Source organism: Oncorhynchus clarkii, chromosome 18, assembly GCF_045791955.1.
Source record: "Oncorhynchus clarkii lewisi isolate Uvic-CL-2024 chromosome 18, UVic_Ocla_1.0, whole genome shotgun sequence".
Classification (NCBI taxonomy): Eukaryota; Metazoa; Chordata; class Actinopteri; order Salmoniformes; family Salmonidae; genus Oncorhynchus; species Oncorhynchus clarkii.
Genome location: NC_092164.1, coordinates 62,038,788 through 62,063,787, shown reverse-complemented (window position 1 = coordinate 62,063,787; position 25,000 = coordinate 62,038,788). Strand labels below are relative to the sequence as shown.

Below are 25,000 nucleotides of genomic sequence, written 5' to 3'. Positions count from 1 at the left end.
TTAGAACTATGAGTGTTATTGTAATGGTGTGTTTTATCGTTTCATGGTCACAGGATCCCTTCTCAGCGTGTTCTCAGCATGTTAAAATGTGATTTTCTTCTTATTAATGTGAATATTCTGAAGCCTACTGTTGGAAACCCCCCTCTATACAGGTGTTATTATGACGTGTCAGCAAGGTGGCTTTTAAATATGAGAGTGCATCTTGCGCTTATGGGTAATTGTGATTAAGGTCTCATGTACCCTGCCAAGGCTCCCTGTCTATCCAACTTGAATCTTTGATAGCTCCACTAGGAAGAGAGCGATATGAGCAGTATGGTTCTGTCTGATGGGCGCTGAAGGCACGGAGGGGAGATGTACTCGTTCTAACTCGCATAGCAGTTAAAAAAAGCATCCATGACCAAGGGGATACGCAGGCAAACTCTCAGTGGAGGAATCTGTGCACGTGTGTGTGTGTGTGTGTGTGTGTGTGCACGTGTGTGTGTGTGTGTGTGTGTGTGTGTGTGTGTGTGTGTGTGTGTGTGTGCGTGCATGCGTGTGCATGTGTGCGTTCACGTGTGCGCGTGTGTGCGCGTGCGTGCGCGCGTGCGTGCGCGCGTGCGTGTGTGCGTGCGCACGTGCGTGCCTGCGTGTGTGTGTGTGTGTGCATGCGAGCAGGCGTTGTCATGTGTGTCTCCACCCAAGCAGATGTAAACCACAAACCGTCCCTGGATCCCTGACAACACAGTGTACCAATAAACATGCAACTGTACTGTATATCCCAGAACAACAGTGATTAGTCCTGTTGAGTACTCTGCTCTTTTCCACGTTATACAGCCAGCTATACAGTGCTAGTTATTGTCCTTTTATGTACTTGTCATAATGGTCGTTGATCTGTGTACTGTAAGCCTGGCCAAGGAAATGTAATAGTATTTTGAGTAGGTTGCAGGTCGTTGTATTTGACTTGATTTGTAATGGCTCTTGAATGCTGTAGGCTGTAAACATCAAAGCCTAGTGAAAGTCTGTGTTCCAGGCTGACTACATTTCAGACGCATGGCAGGTCCCACATCGCATGGATAGCAGTTTAACATATTGGCTAACCATATCATATGATGTACAGTATGTGTGCGTGTCTGAGTTTTAGCCGGTGCGTGCGTACCGTTGTGCGTGGGTGTGTGTGTGTGTGTGTGTGTGTGTGTGTGTGTGTGTGTGTGTGTGCGTGTGTGTGTGTCTACGTGCATTTGTGTGCAAGTATGGATGTGTGCCTGCTTCAAAATCAAATGTTATTTGTCACATACACACACACACACACACACACAGCGAATGCTTGTGTTTCTAGCACTAACAGTGCAGTATTATCTAACAATTTCACAACAATACATATAAATCTAAAGTAAAGGAATGGAATTAAGAATATATAAATATTTGGGCGAGCAATGTCAGAGCTGCATAGACTAAGATACAGCTGAATATTATAGAATACAGTATTTATGAGATGAGTGATGCAAAACACGTAAACAACTTAAAAGTGACTTGTGTTCCATTATTAAAGTGGCCAGTGATTCCAAGTCTATGTATGTACAGTGGTTCCTCCTTTTAAAAGTTGTGAGCTTACACCGTGGGACTTAGAGGTACCCAGGGTCACAGCGTCATTGCTCCAGACCACCACAAGGGGGAGTTAGAGCACTCATTATGCTCTTGGGTCCCAAGGTTTTAATGACACACCTACTCATTCCAAGATTTTTCTTTATTTTTACTAATTTATACATTGTAAAATAATTGTGAAGACATCACAACTATGAAATCAGTTGAAATCAAATTCATATTTACAAGGGCAGCCCACTCCTTCCTCCCCATCGGGAGATTGAACCTCATACTCCCATCTGCAAGACACAGGGATTCTTTAGCTAAATAGCCCAGTACTGTACTGCCGACCGTCACGTTGTACAGCGCCATATTTTACGTTCCATCCTAACAGAAACCCAGAGGGTTTTTCGTTTTTTATGGAATAGACACACCATAATATAAATCAAATGAATTAAGCAAGTACCAGTCAAAGTTTGGACACACCTACTCCTTCCAGGATTTGTCTATATTTTTCCTATTTTCTACATTGTAGAATTATAGTGAAGACATCACATCTATGAAGTAACACATATGGAATGAGATAAGAACAAATTCGTATTTACAAGGACAGCCTAATCCTTCCTCCCGGTCAGGGAATTGAACCACAGTCTCCCGCGTGCCTGCAATATGGAAGAATATCGAATGCTTCTCAAAGATGCCCTCTAGTGGTCAAACTAGCACTAACTCGAATTAACAGAAAAACTGTCTGACAATTAAATGACGTGCCACAGAATGCAGTATGACACAACTTTTAAAGGAGGAGCCACTGTAGGACAGCAGCCTCTAATTTGCTAGTGATAGCTTTTTAACAGTATGTAACAGTCTGATGACCTTGAGATAGAAGCTGTTTTTCAGTCTCTCTGTCCCAGCTTTGATGCACCTGTACTGACCTCACCTTCTAGATGATAGCTGGGTGAACAGGCAGTGGCTTGGCCTTCCTGTGACATCGGGTGCTGCAGGTGTCTTGGAGGGCAGATAGTTTGCCAGGTGGTGATACAGCCCAACAGGATGCTTGTGAGGGTTTTAGGTGCCAAGCCACATTTCTTCGACCTCCTGAGGTTGAAGAGGACTTAAGTTCCTGTATGTTATCAGAATCACACCATGAGTCATTAATCATGAAAAATACAACCCCGCCCTTCTTCTTCCAGAGATATATTTATTCCTGTCTGCGCAATGAACTGAGAACCCAACTGGCTGGACGGACTCAGACAGTATATCCCGAGAGAGCCATGTGAAACAGAGTATGTTACAATCCCTGATGTCTCTCTGGAAAGAAATTCTCGCCCTGAGCTCGTCAACTTTATTATCCAGTAACTGAACATAGCGAGTAATATACTTGGAAGCGGTGGGTGGTATGCATGCCTTCTAAGTCAGATTAGAAGACCACGCCGAGTACCTCTCCTCCGGCCTCTGGAATCAGTTCAATTGCCCTGGGGTGCACGAACAAAGGATCCGATTCAGGAAAGTTGTATTACTTGTCGTAACGCTGGTAGTGCTGGTGAGTTACTGCCTCTCTGCTATACAATAGTTATTCCCTGCTGTATGTAATAACACAAAACAATTTCTGGGCTAATAATGTAAGAAATAACACATAAGAAAACAAAATACTGCAGTTTCCTGAGAGCTAGAAGCACAGCAGCCCTCTCTGTCAGCACGATTTTATTTTACTTTGTGCAGGCATGTGTCTGTGTGTGTGTGTGTGTGTGTGTGTGTGTGTGTGTGTGTGTGTGTGTGTGTGTGTGTGTGTGTGTGTGTGAGACACAGTGGTGGGAAGCCTCCTAGGGTTGGGAAGCTCCCTAGGGTTAAGAAGCTTGTGTGAGAGCAGCAGAAACCTCATTAAGACAGTAGCTGAGTGAATGTGTACCACCCAGTCTCACAAATCCCTCTCTTTTCCCCTGCTTTACAAAGATAATGACAGTAATTAATCCGTTGTGAGGAATTGTTGTCCCTCAAACGCTTTTTGAAGATATAGCACTTAAAGCAGACATAATCAAGGTGTTTGGTTATTACTCCACCCTCACAACTCACTTGGATTGGTATTTTTGTTCAAATATAGAGGATAATCTGTCACACTTAAGCACAATATGTTGCTGTCTCTATGCTTGGTAGTCTTATTGATATTCTACAGTATATTACTGGCTCTGTGCTTGGTAGTCTTATTGATATTCTACAGTATATTACTGTGTCTATGCTTGGTAGTCTTATTGATATTCTACAGTATATTACTGGCTCTATGCTTGGTAGTCTTACTGAGATTCTACTGTATATTACTGTGTCTATGCTTGGTAGTCTTACTGAGATTCTACTGTATATTACTGTGTCTATGCTTGGTAGTCTTACTGAGATTCTACTGTATATTACTGTGTCTATGCTTGGTAGTCTTATTGAGATGCTACAGTATATTACTGTGTCTATGCTTGGTAATCTTATTGAGATTCTACAGTATATTACTGTGTCTATGCTTGGTAGTCTTATTGAGATTCTACAGTATGTTACTGGCTCTATGCTTGGTAGTCTTACTGAGATTCTACAGTATGTTACTGGCTCTATGCTTGGTAGTCTTATTGAGATTCTACAGTATATTACTGTGTCTATGCTTGGTAGTCTTATTGAGATTCTACAGTATATTACTGTGTCTATGCTTGGTAGTCTTATTGAGATTCTACAGTATGTTACTGGCTCTATGCTTGGTAGTCTTACTGAGATTCTACAGTATGTTACTGGCTCTATGCTTGGTAGTCTTATTGAGATTCTACAGTATATTACTGTGTCTATGCTTGGTAGTCTTATTGAGATTCTACAGTATATTACTGTGTCTATGCTTGGTAGTCTTATTGAGATTCTACAGTATGTTACTGGCTCTATGCTTGGTAGTCTTACTGAGATTCTACAGTATGTTACTGGCTCTATGCTTGGTAGTCTTATTGAGATTCTACAGTATATTACTGTGTCTATGCTTGGTAGTCTTATTGAGATTCTACAGTATATTACTGTGTCTATGCTTGGTAGTCTTATTGAGATTCTACAGTATGTTACTGGCTCTATGCTTGGTAGTCTTACTGAGATTCTACAGTATGTTACTGGCTCTATGCTTGGTAGTCTTATTGAGATTCTACAGTATATTACTGTGTCTATGCTTGGTAGTCTTATTGAGATTCTACAGTATATTACTGTGTCTATGCTTGGTAGTCTTATTGAGATTCTACAGTATGTTACTGGCTCTATGCTTGGTAGTCTTATTGAGATTCTACAGTATGTTACTGGCTCTATGCTTGGTAGTCTTACTGAGATTATACTGTCAGATAATACAAGTGAAAAACATATTTGTAATGAACCTGTGGCCATCAAATGATCAAAGAAATTGGCAAATGACACTGTTTGTATTGTCACTCCCCCTCTGGAGCTAGAGGGCGCCAGGCTGCCCTTCATCACTCACTCCTATCATTTATTACGCACACCTGCCTTCCCTCGTCACGCGCATCAGCGTTATTGGACTCACCTGGACTAACTTATCATCTGTTTATTACCTCCCCTATATTTGTCAGTTCCCTGCTCTGTCCCCGCTTTTGCATTGATTGCCTTTCCTTTGTGTTACCTGTTTCCTGTTCCTGTTCCTGTCTCGGTCCATGTCCGTTCTTTATTAAATGTGTTACTCCCCGTACCTGCTTCGTCTCTCCAGCGTCATCCCATGTGACATGTATGTTAAAATGCATTACATTGTAAAAATCTGTGGCTAGTTATCCTATTGTGAGCCAATGGTGGTAGAGAGAGAGCGAGAGAGAGAGAGAGAGATAAATAGGAGGGAGAAAGAGGGAAGAGGGGGAGGAGAGAGAGAGATATAAATAGGAGGGAGAAAGAGGGGAGAGCGGGGGAGATGAATTGTTTGTTGAAGACACTATGTGCAGAATAGAAGGTACTTACTCTCTTCTCACTCAAGTTCTTTGAAGCCGACGACAAGTTGAAAGGTTAATCATATTAAAGGGATACTCTGTGATCTCCTGGGGCGGTTATGCAAAAGCTTTTATAAATATTTCACTCACTATTCGACTTTATTAGCATAGCCAATAGGATCTCTGTACGCATGACGCAATTTGAAGTACACACACTCCTCTGTTATTATTCAGTGTTTAATTATTCAGAACGTTTTTATATTGATCTGTGAGTTTCTCGCTGTGAGATTAACATGAAGACCGGTTGGCAGTGGGTTCTCACTGCTACTTGCATCGTGCCAGTTCTAGTACCTTATCAAAATGGCTTTTTGAACTAAGCACATTTTCTTTGCGGAGACACCTACTTTGATACGCCACTTAACAGAGGCTTTTATCCAATGCAGCTTAAGTTACAGTTTAGTGAGTACATACATTTATGCAGTGAGATCCAACAGTATTGGGACAGTGACACATTGTTCGTTTGTTTTGGCTCCGTACTCCAGCACTTTGGATTGGAAATGATACAATGACGATGAGGTTAAAGTGCAGACCGTCAGCTTTAACTTGAGCTGTAATTTCTAAAATGGTTCACCAGATATGGATGAAAATACCCTCAAGTTAAATCTGACAGTCTGCACTTTAACCTCATAGTCATTGTACCATTTCCAATCCAATGTTCTGGAGTTCTCCTTTTGGAGTTCACTGTATGAGCATGACTGTGTGTGCTCTACATGGCTCGTACACACATACTAAGACTGTGTGTGCTCTACATGGCTCGTACACACATACTAAGACTGTGTGTGCTCTACATGGCTCGTACACACATACTAAGACTGTGTGTGCTCTACATGGCTCGTACACACATACTAAGACTGTGTGTGCTCTACATGGCTCGTACGCACATACTAAGACTGTGTGTGCTCTACATGGCTCGTACACACATACTAAGACTGTGTGTGCTCTACATGGCTCGTACACACATACTAAGACTGTGTGTGCTCTACATGGCTCGTACACACATACTAAGACTGTGTGTGCTCTACATGGCTCGTACACACATACTAAGACTGTGTGTGCTCTACATGGCTCGTACACACATACTAAGACTGTGTGTGCTCTACATGGCTCGTACACACATACTAAGACTCTGTGTGCTCTACATGGCTCGTACACACATACTAAGACTGTGTGTGCTCTACATGGCTCGTACACACATACTAAGACTGTGTGTGCTCTACATGGCTCGTACACACATACTAAGACTGTGTGTGCTCTACATGGCTCGTACACACATACTAAGACTGTGTGTGCTCTACATGGCTCGTACACACATACTAAGACTGTGTGTGCTCTACATGGCTCGTACACACATACTAAGACTGTGTGCTCTACATGGCTCGTACACACATACTAAGACTGTGTGTGCTCTACATGGCTCGTACACACATACTAAGACTGTGTGTGCTCTACATGGCTCGTACACACATACTAAGACTGTGTGTGCTCTACATGGCTCGTACGCACATACTAAGACTGTGTGTGCTCTACATGGCATGGCTAACACCCATCTTTATCAAGCAGAGCCACACGGCACCTTCTGACACATACTCATGTGGATTTGAATAGAGCTTTAAGGAGAAGCAGAAGTCTTTGCATTGCTAATGGTAACAGTGGGCTTCTGGAGGCCTGCGGGGCAAAAGCCAACCCATATCTGGGTTTGGAGGTTTATGGTACATACTGTACATTGTGCCTGACTTTCAATGATCCTATTGACACGCAATCTCAGAAAGTGCTAAATGTGGACAACTTTTTTCGGGTTCAGTGATTTACCCTCCGATGCAATTTCATGTCTAATGCATATAAAGTGTTGTTTTTCTCTCTATTGAGAGAGCGTATCACCACTAGTCTTTGCTATTGCTCTCACCTATCTACTTCCTTTGCTGATCTAGAATGTATCATATCTTAGTTTTAACCCATGGTGTAGCCTGCATACAGATGTAGGATCGGAATTTGATCACCCTGTTGCAGGAGAACTTTCCTGCAATGTAGGACATTTTAAACTTGTAGTCTATTTGGCTTCTAAAAAGGCTTCTGAAGTTTGTCATTTCCACTTTGAAATTTTAGACTTGATTTGCCCTTACGCAACATGTATCAACTCCTACAAAAATGTCCGTACATTTTTTATCCACATAATAATTCTAATTTTCTGTTGCTGCAGGATTATTTCTGCAAACTGGCTCAAATTAAGATCCTACAGTACATCTGTATGGTCTCTATTGATGTGTATATTTTCCCCACCTGTCTTCACAGTATGGCTTTTTGAAATGACTTTATTGAAACTCCAGCCAACTAAATGTTAATAGCCTACCAAGCAGAGCTAGTGTAGCCCATAAATAAGCCTGAGCTTATGTACATTTGAAATGTTATAACGATCTTTACTTTGAAATGGGGCCGTAGAATCGATATGTTCTCCCTCCACATGACGTTGATACATTCACAACTACTCTGTGCTCTACTCCTGGCTCCAGAGATCACACTGTAATGCCACTGTGCAATTTTAGCTGAATGACAACATTGGGCTGACTGGTTGGTTAGACTTGTCTATGTGCATCTTCAGATAATTCTAATTGGGGTATGTTATTGGTTCATAGTGTCCTATTGGTCGTTCTCACTGGTGTCTGTGTGCTATTTAGTTAATAGTGTCTCCAGATAATTCTGATTGGTGTATTGCATGATGTCTCCTTTTCCTTATAGGTTAACAGGATTCTCAATCCCTCCACCAGTCACGAGCACGGGGTCCGTCTTCTCCCTGCGTCTTACCAGTGACTTTGCTGTGAGCGCTCACGGCTTTAAATTATACTATGAAGGTAAGTCTCTTCTCCTATTCCCTCTCATTGTTTCTGCTATTTATCTCTTGTATTCGCTCAGAAAATGAACAGCAGAGAGACTCCTGTTGGATGGGACGGCTTCTGATCCAGCTGGTGGTTCTGATACTTTGTTCTGATCTGTCAGAGTGTTTTATAAATATGGGTTAAACTGTCTGTGTGAGATCCCACAGTTAGACCAGCTGTTCTCTATAAGGTCCTCATCAGTCCACATCAAACCAAAAGTTATCAAAACCACACACTGTAATGGTCCTACTACTGGACTAGACAGACATACTGGACTAGAGAGACATACTGGACTAGATAGACAAACTAGACAGACATTCTGGACTAGACAGACATTCTGGACTAGACAGACATTCTGGACTATACAGACATAGTGGACTATACAGACATACTGGACTAGACAGACAAACTGGACTAGACAGACAAACTGGACTATACAGACATAGTGGACTAGACTGACATACTGGACTAGACAGACATAGTGGACTATACGGACATACTGGACTAGACAGACAAACTGGACTAGACAGACAAACTGGACTAGACAGACAAACTGGACTATACAGACATAGTGGACTAGACTGACATACTGGACTAGACAGACATAGTGGACTATACGGACATACTGGACTAGACAGACATAGTGGACTATACGGACATACTGGACTAGACAGACATAGAGGACTATACAGACATACTGGACTAGACAGACATAGTGGACTATACAGACATACTGGACTAGACAGACATAGTGGACTATACGGACACACTGGACTAGACAGACAAACTGGACTATACAGACATTCTGGATTAGACAGATATACTGGACTAGACAGACATAATGGACTAGAGAGTCATAGTGGACTATACAGACATACTGGAATATACAGACATACTGGACTATACAGACATACTGGACTATACAGACATACTGGACTATACAGACATAGTGGACTAGACAGTCATAGTGGACTAGACAGACATACTGCGCTATACAGACATAATGGACTAGACAGACATAGTAGACTAGACAGACATTCTGGACTAGACAGACTTACTGTACTAGACAGACATAGTGGACAAGACAGACATACTGGACTATACAGACATAGTGGACTAGACTGACATACTGGAGTAGACATACATACTGGACTAGACAGACATAGTAGACTAGACAGACATACTGGACTACACAGACTTACTGTACTAGACAGACATAGTGGACTAGACAGACATACTCAACTAGACAGACATACTGGACTAGGCAGACATACTGGACTATACAGACATAGTGGACTAGACAGACTTACTGGACTAGACAGACATACTGGACTAGACAGACATAGTGGACTAGACAGACATACTGGACTAGACAGACATACTGGACTAGACAGACATACTGGACTATACAGACATAGTGGACTAGACTGACATACTGGACTAGACAGACATAGTGGACTATACGGACATACTGGACTAGACAGACATAGTGGACTATACGGACATACTGGACTAGACAGACATAGAGGACAATACGGACATACTGGACTAGACAGACATAGTGGACTATACAGACATACTGGACTAGACAGACTTACTGTACTAGACAGACATAGTGGACAAGACAGACATACTGGACTATACAGACATAGTGGACTAGACAGACATACTGGACTAGACAGACATACTGGACTAGACAGACATAGTGGACTAGCTAGACATCCTGGACTAGACAGACATAGTGGACTAGACAGACATAGTGGACTAGCTAGACTAGACAGACATACTGGACTAGACAGACTTACTGGACTAGACAGACATAGTGGACTAGCTAGACATACTGGACATGCAAGGATCTACAGAAAGACAAAAATGGTTTAGAAACTCTGACACACCTACCACCCTCCCCTCCCTTACCACCCTCTACCATCCTTCTCATCTCTACCACCCTCCTCTCATCTACCACCCTTATCTCTTCTACCACCCTCCTCTCATCTACCCCCATCTGACACACCTACCACCCTCCTCTCCCTTACCACCCTCTACCATCCTTCTCATCTCTACCACCCTCCCCTCCCTTACCACCCTCTACCATCCTTCTCATCTCTACCACCCTCCCCTCCCTTACCACCCTCTACCATCCTTCTCATCTCTACCACCCTCCCCTCCCTTACCACCCTCTACCATCCTTCTCATCTCTACCACCCTCCCCTCCCTTACCACCCTCTACCATCCTTCTCATCTCTACCACCCTCCCCTCCCTTACCACCCTCTACCATCCTTCTCATCTCTACCACCCTCCCCTCCCTTACCACCCTCTACCATCCTTCTCATCTCTACCACCCTCCCCTCCCTTACCACCCTCTACCATCCTTCTCATCTCTACCACCCTCCCCTCCCTTACCACCCTCTACCATCCTTCTCATCTCTACCACCCTCCTCTCCCTTACCACCCTCTACCATCCTTCTCCTCTCTACCACCCTCCCCTCCCTTACCACCCTCTACCATCCTTCTCATCTCTACAACCCTCCTCTCCCTTACCACCCTCTACCATCCTTCTCATCTCTACCACCCTCCTCTCATAAACCACCCTCTTTTCCTCTACCACCCTCATATACCACCCTCCTCTCCTTCACCACCCTCCTCTCATCAACCACCCTACTCACCTCTACCACCCTCCACCCTCCTCACCTCTACCACCCTCCACCGTCCTCACCTCTACCACCCTCCACCCTACTCACCACCCTCCTCACCTCTACCACCCTCCACCCTCCTCACCTCTACCACCCACCACCCTCCTCACCTCTACCACCATCCTCACCTCTACCACCCTCCACCCTCCTCACCTCTACCACTCTCCACCCTCCTCACCTCTACCACCCACCACCCTCCTCACCTCTACCACCCACCACCCTCCTCACCTCTACCACCCTCCACCCTCCTCACCTCTACCACCCACCACCCTCCTCACCTCTACCACCCCTTCTCCTCTACCACCCTCCAGTTGCCCATCCCTGGGCTAGACCTAGCTAAACGAACTGGCAAAAAAATTCAGATTTTGTTTAGGAACTCAGTCGGGGTCTCAATAGTAGAATAAACCAGGTGCAATTTATACGTTTGGTTTTGCCTCAGAATATTTTCTGTGGTTATGTCAGTCACTGACAGTCACTCAATTAGCCTGTGTCACTCTCACTCAGATGTCATATTAAAAACTGCAAACATTTCTCTCCACCCTATTATGGAAAAATTTGTAAAATTGCAGCAAACTTCCTTTCAAACTGCAATATTTTCTTTACGCCACATAGCAACATTTTCTGTCAAGAGGGGAGAAAACCAGATGTCACTTCAACAGTCTAGGGCTCTGACTGCGTGTGTGGCTACGCAGACCCACAAGCCACTGCAGCCCTTCATGATCACTGCACCCCCATCAAAGTTCCCCATCTCTGGTCTAGCCTATACCTAATGACAAATGCTCTTCAAATTGTCAATATGAGCATTTTATTTTGTACAGTTATCAATGAAAGCATTTACATCAAAGAGACAAGACAAGAGCTAAATCAACTACCTAGCTACCTTCCCTTGTTTTGGATGATTGTCTTCTCACTTTGTCATCAACAAATAATTCCACAGACTCGTCATATCAATCGGAAAAAAATACTCTAAAATGTACATATTATAATTACCAACATAAAAATGAATTGTATACAGTTCCTTACCTTAATATTGTTGTCCTGATCTCAATGACAGAGCTGTCAACGTTGCGAAAACCCATTCAGGTCCAATAGAGACAAGACACCACCTGGTGGTAGCACTTTCAGTTTCCATGCCAACACTTACAATTTGCTCACTCCTACCACAGAGTTTCCAAACCTTACCGTACTGTACTGTCTTTGCTCCTACCAATGACGCATATGTTTCAGTCCTTACTGTGGCAATTCAAGATGGCGTTATCCACACCTCGAAAAGACATTGCTCAAATACAAAAAATAGAGATGTTTCTATTTTCCAAGCACATGTTAAGTGTTAGTGGATTGAATACATCTCTTTGCTCAGCCTTGACTTCCTCATTTAAACTGAACAGAAACGCACACAAGCGTATTCCTCTTAATATTGTGTGCATACATTTGTTTGCATTTCTCCTTTGCCAAGATAATCCATCCACCTGACAGGTGTGGTATTTCAAGAAGCTGATTAAAAAGCATGATCATTACACAGATGCACCTTGTGCTGGGGACAATAAAAGCCACTCTGAAATGTGCAGTTTTGTCACACAACACAATGCCACACATGTTTCAAGTTTTAAGGGAGTGTGCAATTGGAATGCTGACTGCAGGAACGTCCACCAGAGCTGTTACCCGATAATTTAATGTTAATAAATCTACCTTAAGCCACCTTCAATATCGTTTTAGAGAATTTGGCAGTACGCCCAACCGGCCTCACAATCACGAGTAACCACGCCAACCCAGGATTGCCACATCCGGCTTCTTCACCTGCGGGATTGTCTGCGACCAGCCACCTGGACAGCTGATGAAATTGTGGGTTTGCACAACCAAATAATTTCTACACAAACTGCCAGGACCCTGCTCAGGGAAGCCCTTCCGCTTGCTCGTCGTCCTCAACAGGGTCTTGACCTGACAGCAGTTTGGTGTCGTATCCAACTTCAGTGATCAAATGCTCACCTTCGATTGCCACTGGTACACTGGAGAACTGCTCTTCCCGGATGAATCCCGGTGTCAACTGTACTGGCCAGATGGCAGTTGGTGTCGTATTGGACGAGCGGTTTGCTGATGTCAACGTTGTGAACCGAGTGCCCCATGGTGGCGATGGGGTAATGGTATGGGCAGGCATAAGCTACGGACAACAAACACGATTCCATTTTATCAATGACCATTTGAATGCACAGAGATACAGTGACAAGATCCTGAGGCCCATTGTTGTGCCATTCATCCGCCGCCATCACATCTGGTTTCAGCATTACAATGCACTGCCCCACGTCACAAGGATATCTACACAATTCCTGGAAGCTGAGAATGTCTCAGTTCTTCCATGGCCTGCATACTCACCAGACAAGGACTGCGGTTGAAAATTAGCCGGCTGGCTAAAACCGGCACTTTTACTGAAACGTTGATTAATGTGCACTGTCCCTGTAAAAATAAAATAAACTCAATAAACTCAACATGTCACCCATTGAGCGTGTTTGGGATGTTTTCGATCGATGTGTACAACAGCGTGTTCCAGTTCCCGCCAATATCCAGTAACTTCGCACATGCACTGAAGAGGTGGGGGACAACATTCCACAAGCCATAATCAACAGCCTGATCAACTCTATGAGAAGGAGATGTGTTGTGCTGCAGGAGGCAAGAAGTGGTCACATCAGATACTGACTGGTTTTCTGATCCACGCCTTTTTAAAGCGGTGACCAACAGATGCATAACTCTTTTCCCAGTCATGTGAAATCCATAGATTAGGGCCTAAATTGAATGATTTCCTTATATGAACTGTAACTCAGTAAAACCTTTGAAAATGTTGCATATTGTATTTAGATTTTTGCTCTGTGTATTTATTCTGGGCCCCCAGGCCTATTCATCCACCACCTACCCACCAGCCTGTCCATCGGCCAGTCCACCATTCTGGGCCCCCAGGCCTATTCATCCACCACCTACCCACCAGCCTGTCCATCGGCCAGTCCACCATTCTGGGCCCCCAGGCCTATTCATCCACCACCTACCCACCAGCCTGTCCATCGTCCATCCGCCAGTCCACCATTCTGGGCCCCCAGGCCTATTCATCCACCACCTACCCACCAGCCTGTCCATCCGCCAGTCCACCATTCTGGGCCCCCAGGCCTATTCATCCACCACCTACCCACCAGCCTGTCCATCCGCCAGTCCACCATTCTGGGCCCCCAGGCCTATTCAACCACCACCTACCCACCAGCCTGTGCATCCGCCAGTCCACCATTCTGGGCCCCCAGGCCTATTCATCCACCACCTGTCCACCATTCTGGGCCCCCAGGCCTATTCATCCACCACCTACCCACCAGCCTGTCCATCCACCAGTCCACCATTCTGGGCCCCCAGGCCTATTCATCCACCACCTACCCACCAGCCTGTGCATCCGCCAGTCCACCATTCTGGGCCCCCAGGCCTATTCATCCACCACCTACCCACCAGCCTGTCCATCGGCCAGTCCACCATTCTGGGCCCCCAGGCCTATTCATCCACCACCTACCCACCAGCCTGTGCATCCGCCAGTCCACCATTCTGGGCCCCCAGGCCTATTCATCCACCACCTACCCACCAGCCTGTCCATCCGCCAGTCCACCATTCTGGGCCCCCAGGCCTATTCAACCACCACCTACCCACCAGCCTGTCCATCCGCCAGTCCACCATTCTGGGCCCCCAGGCCTATTCATCCACCACCTACCCGCCAGCCTGTCCATCCGCCAGTCCACCATTCTGGGCCCCCAGGCCTATTCATCCACCACCTACCCGCCAGCCTGTCCATCGGCCAGTCCACCATTCTGGGCCCCCAGGCCTATTCATCCACCACCTACCCACCAGCCTGTCCATCGGCCAGTCCACCATTCTGGGCCCCCAGGCCTATTCATCCACCACCTACCCGCCAGCCTGTCCATCGGCCAGTCCACCATTCTGGGCCCCCAGGCCTATTCATCCACCACCTACCCACCAGCCTGTGCATCCGCCAGTCCACCATTCTGGGCCCCCAGGCCTATTCAACCACCACCTACCCGCCAGCCTGTCCATCCACCAGTCCACCATTCTGGGCCCCCAGGCCTATTCATCCACCACCTTCCCGCCAGCCTGTCCATCCACCAGTCCACCATTCTGGGCCCCCAGGCCTATTCATCCACCACCAACCCGCCAACCTGTCCATCTGCCAGTCCACCATTCTGGGCCCCCAGGCCTATTCATCCACCACCTACCCGCCAGCCTGTCCATCCGCCAGTCCACCATTTGCTGCCTCCACGCACGGCCTTGATACCCAGTGAAATTTCAGGGTTATATAAATATGCATCAAGCATATCAGGACAGAAGCAAGACAGTCGGACTCGTTCAATTATCTCTCCAAAATGTAATGGATTCACTGCCTTTTAAATTGTGTAAGCCACCACGGCTTCTGAGAGATGGGGAGGATGTTATCATTTCCACAGCTGTACCAGGGTTTCATTATAGAGTGAGAGTGCTACTGTATAATAATGACAATTAGATCTGCTCAAAGCCCCCCCCCCCCCCCCCCCCCCCCCCACACACACACACACACACACACACACACAGGCTGTGTTTACATACTGTACAGATTTCTTGATGTGGGGTTTGACATGGCCAATTAGACCCTGACCCTGGCAGTCTATGATAATATGGCTTGTTAACCATCATGCTATTTAATGGTTTGTTTATTCCTTTAGACATCCTATGTGTGACTGTCTTTTCCTGTTAAAATACTGTAATAGCTTCTGATCCATTTAGAGGCATGCAGCATGGATTCAATCATGCACACCGATAAACTCTAAGGGGGAAAAACTGACAACATTTTCTTTGTTTTTCATTGTAACCACCACCCACTAAGAAAAGACAGTAAGAAGGTATTTAATGTCTAAGTAGACATTGAAAACTGCATAGCTACACAGCCTGCTTGGCATGGGTTCAGATTGTCTTATTCTCTCTCTCTCTCTCTCTCTCTCTCCTCATAACGAACTAGCACCTATGCTGCCAGGACTGTATTGATGAAGTGTATTGTATAATCCTCATGCTGCCCACGCATTCACTTCCCTGGCACCCTCCGCACACACACACACACACACACACACACACACACACACACACGTACACACACGTACACACACGTACACACACGTACACACACGTACACACACAGACAGACAGATAGACACACACAAACTAAGTAAACTCCCTGCCCCATGCTCTCCACCACTACCACTACCTCCACCTCAACAACCACTACGTCCACCACCTCCACCACCTCAACCACCACTACGTTCACCACCACCTCCATCACCTCCACCACCTCCCACACCTTTACCACCACCACTACCTCCACCTCAACCACCCCTACGTCCACCACCACCTCCACCTCCACCACCTCAACCACCACTACGTTCACCTCCACCACCTCCCACACCTTTACCACCACCACTACCTCCACCTCAACCACCCCTACGTCCACCACCACCTCCACTACCTCAACCACCCCTACGTCCACCACCACCTCAACCACCACTACGTTCACCACCACCACCTCCCACACCTTTACCACCACCACTATCTCCACCTCAACCACCACTACGTCCACCACCTCCACCACCTCCACCACCACCTCCTCAACCACCACTACGTCCACCACCTCCACCACCTCCACCACCACCTCCTCAACCACCATTACGTCCACCACCACCCACACCTCCACCACCACCTCCACCACCACTGCCTCCACCACCACTACCTCCACCTCTACCACCTCCACCTCCACCACCACCTCCACCACTTCTACCACCTCCAACTCAACAACCTCCACCACTTCTACCACCTCCACCTCAACAACCTCCACCACTTCTACCACCACCACCACCACTACCTCCACCTCTACCACCTCCACCACCACCTCCACCACTTCTACCACCTCCACCTTAATAACCTCCACCACTTCTACAACCTCCACCACTTCTACCACCTCCACATCAACAACCTCCACCACTTCTACCACCTCCACCACCACCACTACCTCCACATCCATCACCTCCACAACCACTACCTCCACCACCACTAACTCCACCAACACCACCTCCACAACCACTACCTTCACCACCTCCACCACCACCACCTCATAACCTCCACCACTTCTACCACCTCCACCACCACTACCTTGACCATCACCTCCACCACCACCACTACCTCCACCTCCACAACCACTACCACCACCACCACTAACTCCACCACCTCCACAACCACTACCTTCACCTCCACCACCTCCATCTCCACAACCACTACCTTCACCACCTCCACAACCTCCATCTCCACAACCACTACCACCACCACCTCCACTAACTCCACCACCACCACCACCTCCACAACCACTACCTTCACCACCACCATCTCCACCACCACTACCTCCACCTCCACCACCTCCTCTTGTCCTCCCCTAGGCCTTCCTGCCTGTGTATAGCTCTCCTGTAGTTACACCCATCTAGGGGAGGGGGGCGCTGGCACACAGTTCAGCTCCTCCAGCTGCTTCAGGAAACACTGCTTTCTCTTCCTCACATACACATACTGTGTGTGCAGACACACAGGCATATACAGAATAATGCATGCACATGTACACGCACACGCACACACACACACACACACACACACACACACACACACACACACACACACACACACACACACACACAGGGGAAGACAACCTGCTGGGATCGACTGGAGCATTTGATGCCTGTAGATTTGGCGTTGTACAGCCTGTCTTTACAGCCTGTCTTTACAGCCTGTCTGTATAGCCTGCCTGTATAGCCTGCCTGTATGTATAGCCTGTCTGTATAGCCTGCCTGTATAGCCTGTCTTTACAGCCTGTCTGTATAGCCTGCCTGTATAGCCTGCCTGTATGTATAGCCTGTCTGTATAGCCTGACTGTATAGCCTGTCTGTATAGCCTGCCTGTATAGCCTGCCTGTATATCCTGCCTGTATAGCCTGTCTGTATAGCCTGCCTGTATTGTCTGCCTGTACAGCCTGCCTGTATAGCCTGTCTTTACAGCCTGTCTGTATAACCTTCCTGTATAGCCTGTCTGTATAGCCTGACTGTATAGCCTGTCTGTATAGCCTTTCTGTATAGCCTGTCTGTATAGCCTGTCTGTATAGCCTGTCTGTATAGCCTGCCTGTATAGCCTGCCTGTATAGCCTGCCTGTCTGTACAGCCTGTCTGTACACCCTGCCTGTACAGCCTGTCTGTATAGCCTGTCTCTACAACCTGCCTCTGCATGCTTTGTATGCAGTTATGTAGACGGTTGGCGCTGCCAGTGAGTAGGGAATCAGGATTGTGTTGGATAATGTTAGGTCTCATGTGTAGGTCTTGATTTAAGGAGTGTTGTGATTATTACAGAGTTATGTAATTAGTGGATGGTGTTGATAATACCTTATTTTTAATCTAAATCTTCATTGTACGTACTGTGTTTATAATGTCTTATTTGCGGCTGTGAAAAGCATTTATCTCACTCTTGTAACCCCACAGACCTTGAGAACCATATCATTTTTACAAATAATAGACTTTATTCTATACGAACCAGGTCGGACGAGTGCATTCATATGCATTAGTTACTTTCCTGAATAGAAGGTCATCATTCATGAATTATTGTATAGACGGGTTGGTTAGTAAGACCGAAGTGTGCCTAACTAGGGGGCAAAACAGATGGAGTTGGCTTAGAAGCTTGTTGATATCATGTCAACTATATTTAGTCTCCAATGTTTATTGAAAACAAATACATTTGCACTTGTTGTTTCTCAAATGGGGCAGCAGGGTAGCCTAGTGGTTAGAGCATTGGACTAGTTACCGGAAGGTTGCAAGTTCAAGTCCCCGAGCTGACAAGGTACAAATGTGTCGTTCTGCCCCTGAACAGGGGGCAGTGTTCCTAGGCCGTCATTGAAAATAAGAATCTGTTCTTAACTGACTTGCCTAGTGAAATAAAGGTAAAAACATTTTTTAAATACATGGTTAAAGTTGTTAGCTAGCTAGTGAAATGTTTGCCATATTAGCGTTGTCATGAACAACATAAAGCGACCTGAAACAAGTAACTGTTGCAAGATATCTGACCCAGCGATGCACACGCATCATCTTAGTGACGTTGTCAGCCAACCTGTCTATATGAGGGACTTTAGTCTAGTGTTCAGCATCAAAGTAAGTGTCTGCGGATGCCTTTGATTTAAATGATTTAGTGGGCAGACGAAGGCACTTTTAGAGTATGCTGAGATGAGAACATTGCTGATGATGTGCGGAAATTAGAAAGCAAGGTAGCGATCGTGGCGGTTGCCATATTTAGGACGCTCTGTCCTCGATATCATGAATATTAATATAATACTTGTCTTTATCAGTAGAGTTGTCATCATCTTCATCACATCATCACCATCAGCAATAGCAGCAGCAGTGTCAACACCTTCATCATCATCCTCACGTTCATCACCATCACCATTATCATCATCATTACCATCATCATCATCATCATCATCACCATCATTATCATCATCAACATCAGCAGCAGCGTTAGTCAGCACCTTCATCATCATCCTCACATTCATCGTCACCATCATCACCATCTTCATCAGCAGCAGCCACATCAGCAGTGTCAGCACCTTCATCATCATCCTCACATTCATCATCATCACCATTATCATCATCATCATCATCAACATCATCATGTAAGTCTCATGATATCATGGATTCCAATCATTACAGTATTTCCGTCAATAATCTGCTAGCTAGAAGAACATGACCTTAACATGTGGATGTTACACTGGAGACTGAATCCCTAATGGAAACCTATCCAACCTCTGAGGTGGGTTTACATTACATTCTATGGATGAATGTGACTTCCCTGTCTGATGACAACACAGTGTAAAACACCTATAATTAACCTCTTGTTGTGGTTTTACACATTACATGCTGGATGTTAGAATGCTTAAAGTCCAATCAATTGTATCCCATTGGTTGGACTATAGACAGTTGCATATTCTCAGTTGACAATCTTGTTATTTACCAGGAATCCCAGTTGCAGAATTAAGTGTTTAGTTTCTAACCGTCAAGCTTGTTTTCTCATTTAAAGCATTACATATTCTATCTCTCTTGTGTAGTTTGTGCTCAGACATTAAACACACAGGAAATCAACTTTGGACACGAATGAGAATGGAAACAGGAAATTAAGTAAATCACTGCATATAGCAAGGCAGAATAACACGCCTTTTTCCACATTTTATTGTACTACACCCTAAATGTAAAAATGGATTAAATTGAGATGTAATGTCACTGGCCTACACACAATACCCCATAATGGCAAAGTGAAATTGTGTTTTTAGACATCTTTTTTTTTTTTTTTACAAATGATTTAAAAATGAAAAGCTGAAATGTCTTGAATAAATAAGAATTCAACCTCTTTGTTATGGCTAGCCAAAATAAGTTCAGGGCTAAAAATGTGCTGAAACAAGTCACATATTAAGTTGTGTGGACTCACTCGTGAATTCACCAGGAGGCCAATGCTGTCTTTAAAACAGTTCAATAGCTGTGATAGGAGGAAACTGAGGCTGGATCAACAACATTGTAGTTACTCCTCAATACTAACCTAATTGATAGAGTGAAAAGAAGGAACCATGTACAGTATCTGCATACTTCCTTCTAGGCACTAAAGTAAAACTGCAAACAATGTGACATAAGTGTTATGTTTTGGTGTTATGTTTTGGGCAAATCCAAACACAACACGTCACTGAGTACCACTCTTCATATTTTCAAGCCAAGGTGTTGGCTGCATCATGTTTGGGTATGCAGGTCATCGGCAAGGACTAGGGGATTTTTGGGGATAAAAAGAAACAAACTTGAGTTAAGCACAGGCAAAATCCTAGAGGAAAACCTGGTTCAGTCTGAATTCCAACAGACTCTGGGAGACAAATTCACCTTTCAGCCGGACAATAACCTAAAACACAAGGCCAAATATACACTGGAGTTGCTTACCAAGACAACGTTGAATGTTCCTGAATAGCCTAGTTACAGTTTTGACTTAAATTGTCTTGAAAATCTATGGCAAGACTTGAAGATGTAGAAATAATCAACAACCAACTTGATAGAGCTTGAATAACAATAATGTACTAATATTGTTCAATCCAGGTGTGCAAAGCTCTTAGAGACATACCCAGAAAGACTCAGAGCTGTAATCGCTGCCAAAGGGGATTCTAACATGTATTGACTCAGGGGTGTGAATACTTATAGTCACAGTGCATTCGTATAGTATCCAGACCGTTTCCCTTTTCACACTTTTTAATACATTACAGTCGGATTCTAAAATGGATTAAATAATTGTTTTCACCCCATGATGACAAAGCAAAAACAGATTTTTATACATGTTTGCACATTTTATAAAGCAAAAATCAAAAACACAAATTCAGAAGTATTTAGACCCTTTGCAATGAGACTTGAGATATTGAGCTCAGGTGCATCCTGTTTCCAATGATCGTCCTTGAGATGTTTCTACAACTTGATTGGAGTCCACCTGTGATAAATTAAATGTGTTGGACATGATTCGGAAAGGCACACACCTGTCTATATAAGGTATAAGAATGGGAGAAACTCCCCAAATACAGGTGTGCCAAGCTTGTAGCTTCCTACCCAAGAAGACTCGAGGCTGTAATCGCTGCCAAAGGTGCTTCAAAAAAGTACTCTCTCTGCTCTTTCTCTCCCATCAGCAAGCCTGTCTTCTAAAAGTGGCGGAAAATAGACCATTTAAAAAAAAAATGCAGCGTAGTTAGCTTGGCGCTACTTATGAACACATCCGCTTTAATCAGGTTCCTTCATGCCGCCGCCAAAGTCTTCAGGATGCCAGTGTTAAAATGACCTTTCCTATCAGTGTTCTAATGTTCTGTTTGTGTGTAATCCTCAACATCCTGACTAATGACAGTGCTGTCTCTTATTAATTCACGTCCGTGGGAGAGGGAAACTGGCATTCATTTCCCCCTATGCAGGCTTAGGCGTCCCAGTGACCTAAGATGGCAAACTTTATCATAGAATACCATGCAGACCTGAGTTCAAACAGTATATGGACCGACGCTGGAGTAGAGAAGCAGGTACGGGGAGTCAAACATTTATTCAGAACAGACATGGAACAAGCCAGGAACAGTGTCAGTGCACGGGTATACAAGTACACATGACAATCAATGCTGAAGCGGGGGACAGACAGATATAGGGGAGGTCATGACTGAGGTGATTGAGTCCAGGTGAGTCCAATAATCGCTGATGTGCGTGACAGGGGAATGCAGGTGTGTGTAATGATGGTGGTAGGAGTGCGTAATGCTGGGCACCAAGGCGCCCTCAAGTGCCAGTGGGGAAGAGCGGGAGCAGACGTGACAATATCTTTATTTTCAAATAACTTTGAACATTTGATTGAGCCCTGTCTGCAATGACAGATTGCAGCAAAAAGTATTTGAAACCCAGGTTATGCTGAAACCATCTCTCCCTGCTCCCTCCCTCAAACCAACTGCCTATCATCCTTGGGTTTGGTTTGATTGACAGCTAAGGGTCTCCTCCAATTTACCCTGTAATTAAATACAACTTTTGTAGTGGCTTCAAACAATGTCTCAACATTCTAAAAGGTTCACTTCCTTTAAACGCTTTACAGGTTCAGTTCCAACACATTCCTTTAAAAGGCACGCCATGCAGTATAATATCTTGGAGTTCCAAAAAAAAAATATTGTAGGCTACTGACAAAAATAACGTCCAGTTTTGTCACACGGGATCTTGTTGATGAGCGGTACAATAAATAATGGTTTCTAGTATTAGCCAGGTTCCAATTGATATTGCTGGTAAAAGGTAGAAAAATGACCAAGGATGAAAACAAAAGAACAAAAAAAGAACATGTCCTCCTGAAGCTGCTTATAACACAAATGGCTGCCAAAGGTGCTTCAACAAAGTACTGAGTAAAGGGTCTGAAAACTTATTCTGATTGTGATATCGAAATTCTCACAACATACGTGTGTTAAATATACTTGTTTAGGAAAAGTCAAGGGCAGAGGGGCACAGGACTTTAAAAAATGGCAGAGAAGTTATAATATTGAAATCATATTGAGTCAAAAAGACTCACTCGAATCTTCTATTGTTAATTAAGAAAATGGCCGCTGAAAACATCACGCCCGAGGCTGTTTCTGGACACACCATCATGTCAGTTATGAGCATAATAAAGTAGCTTAGCCTTGAGGGCATAGTGGGTGTGGTGACAGGCAGATAACTGGCATGTATTGATTATACCACTGACACACTGAATACATGACAACAGGGTCAACTCTGCTGTGACAATGTCAGTCTGCATCCTTCCATTAGATCAGATATTGCATGAATATGGCTGGAGTTGTTCTGCTCTAGTATATGAAGTGATTGACTTCATTGCCTGTTTCCTCTCTCGGTCATGCCAGTAACAATAACCCTCAAACCTATTTCCTAGGTAATGTCTGAGCATGCACTGTAGAGGAGAGATAGAATAAATGTGTTGGTGTAGATGAGGACACGGTTAGACGTTTACATGTGAGCCATTCTACATGAATGTCTTTCTACAGTGCATTGGGAAAGTTTTCAGACCCCTTGACTTTTGTAACATTAAAGCTTTATTCTTAAATGGATTAAAATGTTATTTCCCTCATCAATCTACGCACAATATCCCATAATGACAAAGCAAAAACTGTTTTTTTTAAAACATTTTTGCAAATATATTCTAAATAAAAAACTTAAATATCACATTTATGTAAGTATTCGGACCCTTTACTCAGTACTTTGTTGAAGCAGCCGCGAGTCTTCTTGGGTATGACGCTACACGCTTGGCATACCTGTATTTGAGAGTTTCTCCCATTCTTCTCTGCAGATCCTCTCAAGCTCTATGAATGAGTATCTACGGTATGCATAGTGGATTGATCATACATCCAATTAAGTTGTAGAAACATCTCAAGGATGATCAATGGAAACAGGATGCTCCTGAGCTCAATTTCCAGTATCATAGCAAAGGGTCTGAATATTTATGTAAATAAGTTGGGGTTTTTTTTGCAAACATTTCTAAAAACCTGTTTTTGCTTAGTCATTATGGGGTATTGTGTGTAGATTGATGAGGGGGAAAAAACAATTTAGTCAATTTTAGAATACGGCAATAACATAACGTCAAGCGGTCTGAATACTTTCCAAATGCACTGTGTATTGGATTGACCATACATGCTTAGAACCAGTTATAGAGCATTATACATGCAGGCTAAAGTGGTTACCAAAATATGAACTCAAATGGACCTGGTGTATGTCCACTTCCCAGGACTCCAGAGCTGCTCTTTGTCTTTAATTAAATAAGCAGGTGATGAAGTGCATCTAACGGGTCTCAGAGAGGCATAAATATTTTTTAAGGTCAATACTCTGATCGCTCACTCTTCCTCAAATAGTGGTTGCTGCTGGTTCCTTCTTAAAACAGTTGTTAAAAAAGTGTCAAAGGAGGCTTCTTTATATTCAAATCAATGATTTCTCCAAGTATCAGTTCAATTATCCATTAGTACCATTCCCATTTCAAAGATCACTGCCAAAGCTTGTTCATTAAAGTGTATGGGTAGTCGAGCCATCTGAGCCTGTCATTTTCAAACACTCTAATTTCACATTGTTTACAGCCAGCAACGTGCAATTCATCCACACCCTGAAAACAAAGAATGCAAATCAGCAAATCAGCTTCGTTGGTTAGATGGTTTAAAATGGGCGCCGTTGTTTCTTTAGGACTAATGTCTCTTGGTATTTTCTTTGATTCAGGATAAGGTGATGAAATAATACAAAA

The 25,000-nt window shown here is 44.4% G+C and overlaps 1 protein-coding gene across 1 annotated transcript in view; it reads left to right on the top strand.

Moving 5' to 3' along the window:
* The window catches only part of LOC139373820 (CUB and sushi domain-containing protein 3-like), a 740,037-nt gene that overhangs the window by 154,689 nt on the left and 560,348 nt on the right, over positions 1 to 25,000 (top strand). Inside the window, exon 3 of the mRNA XM_071114860.1 lies at positions 8,286 to 8,398. Coding sequence (XP_070970961.1) covers positions 8,286 to 8,398 — 113 coding nt within the window. The remainder of the gene's footprint in view (positions 1 to 8,285; positions 8,399 to 25,000) is intronic.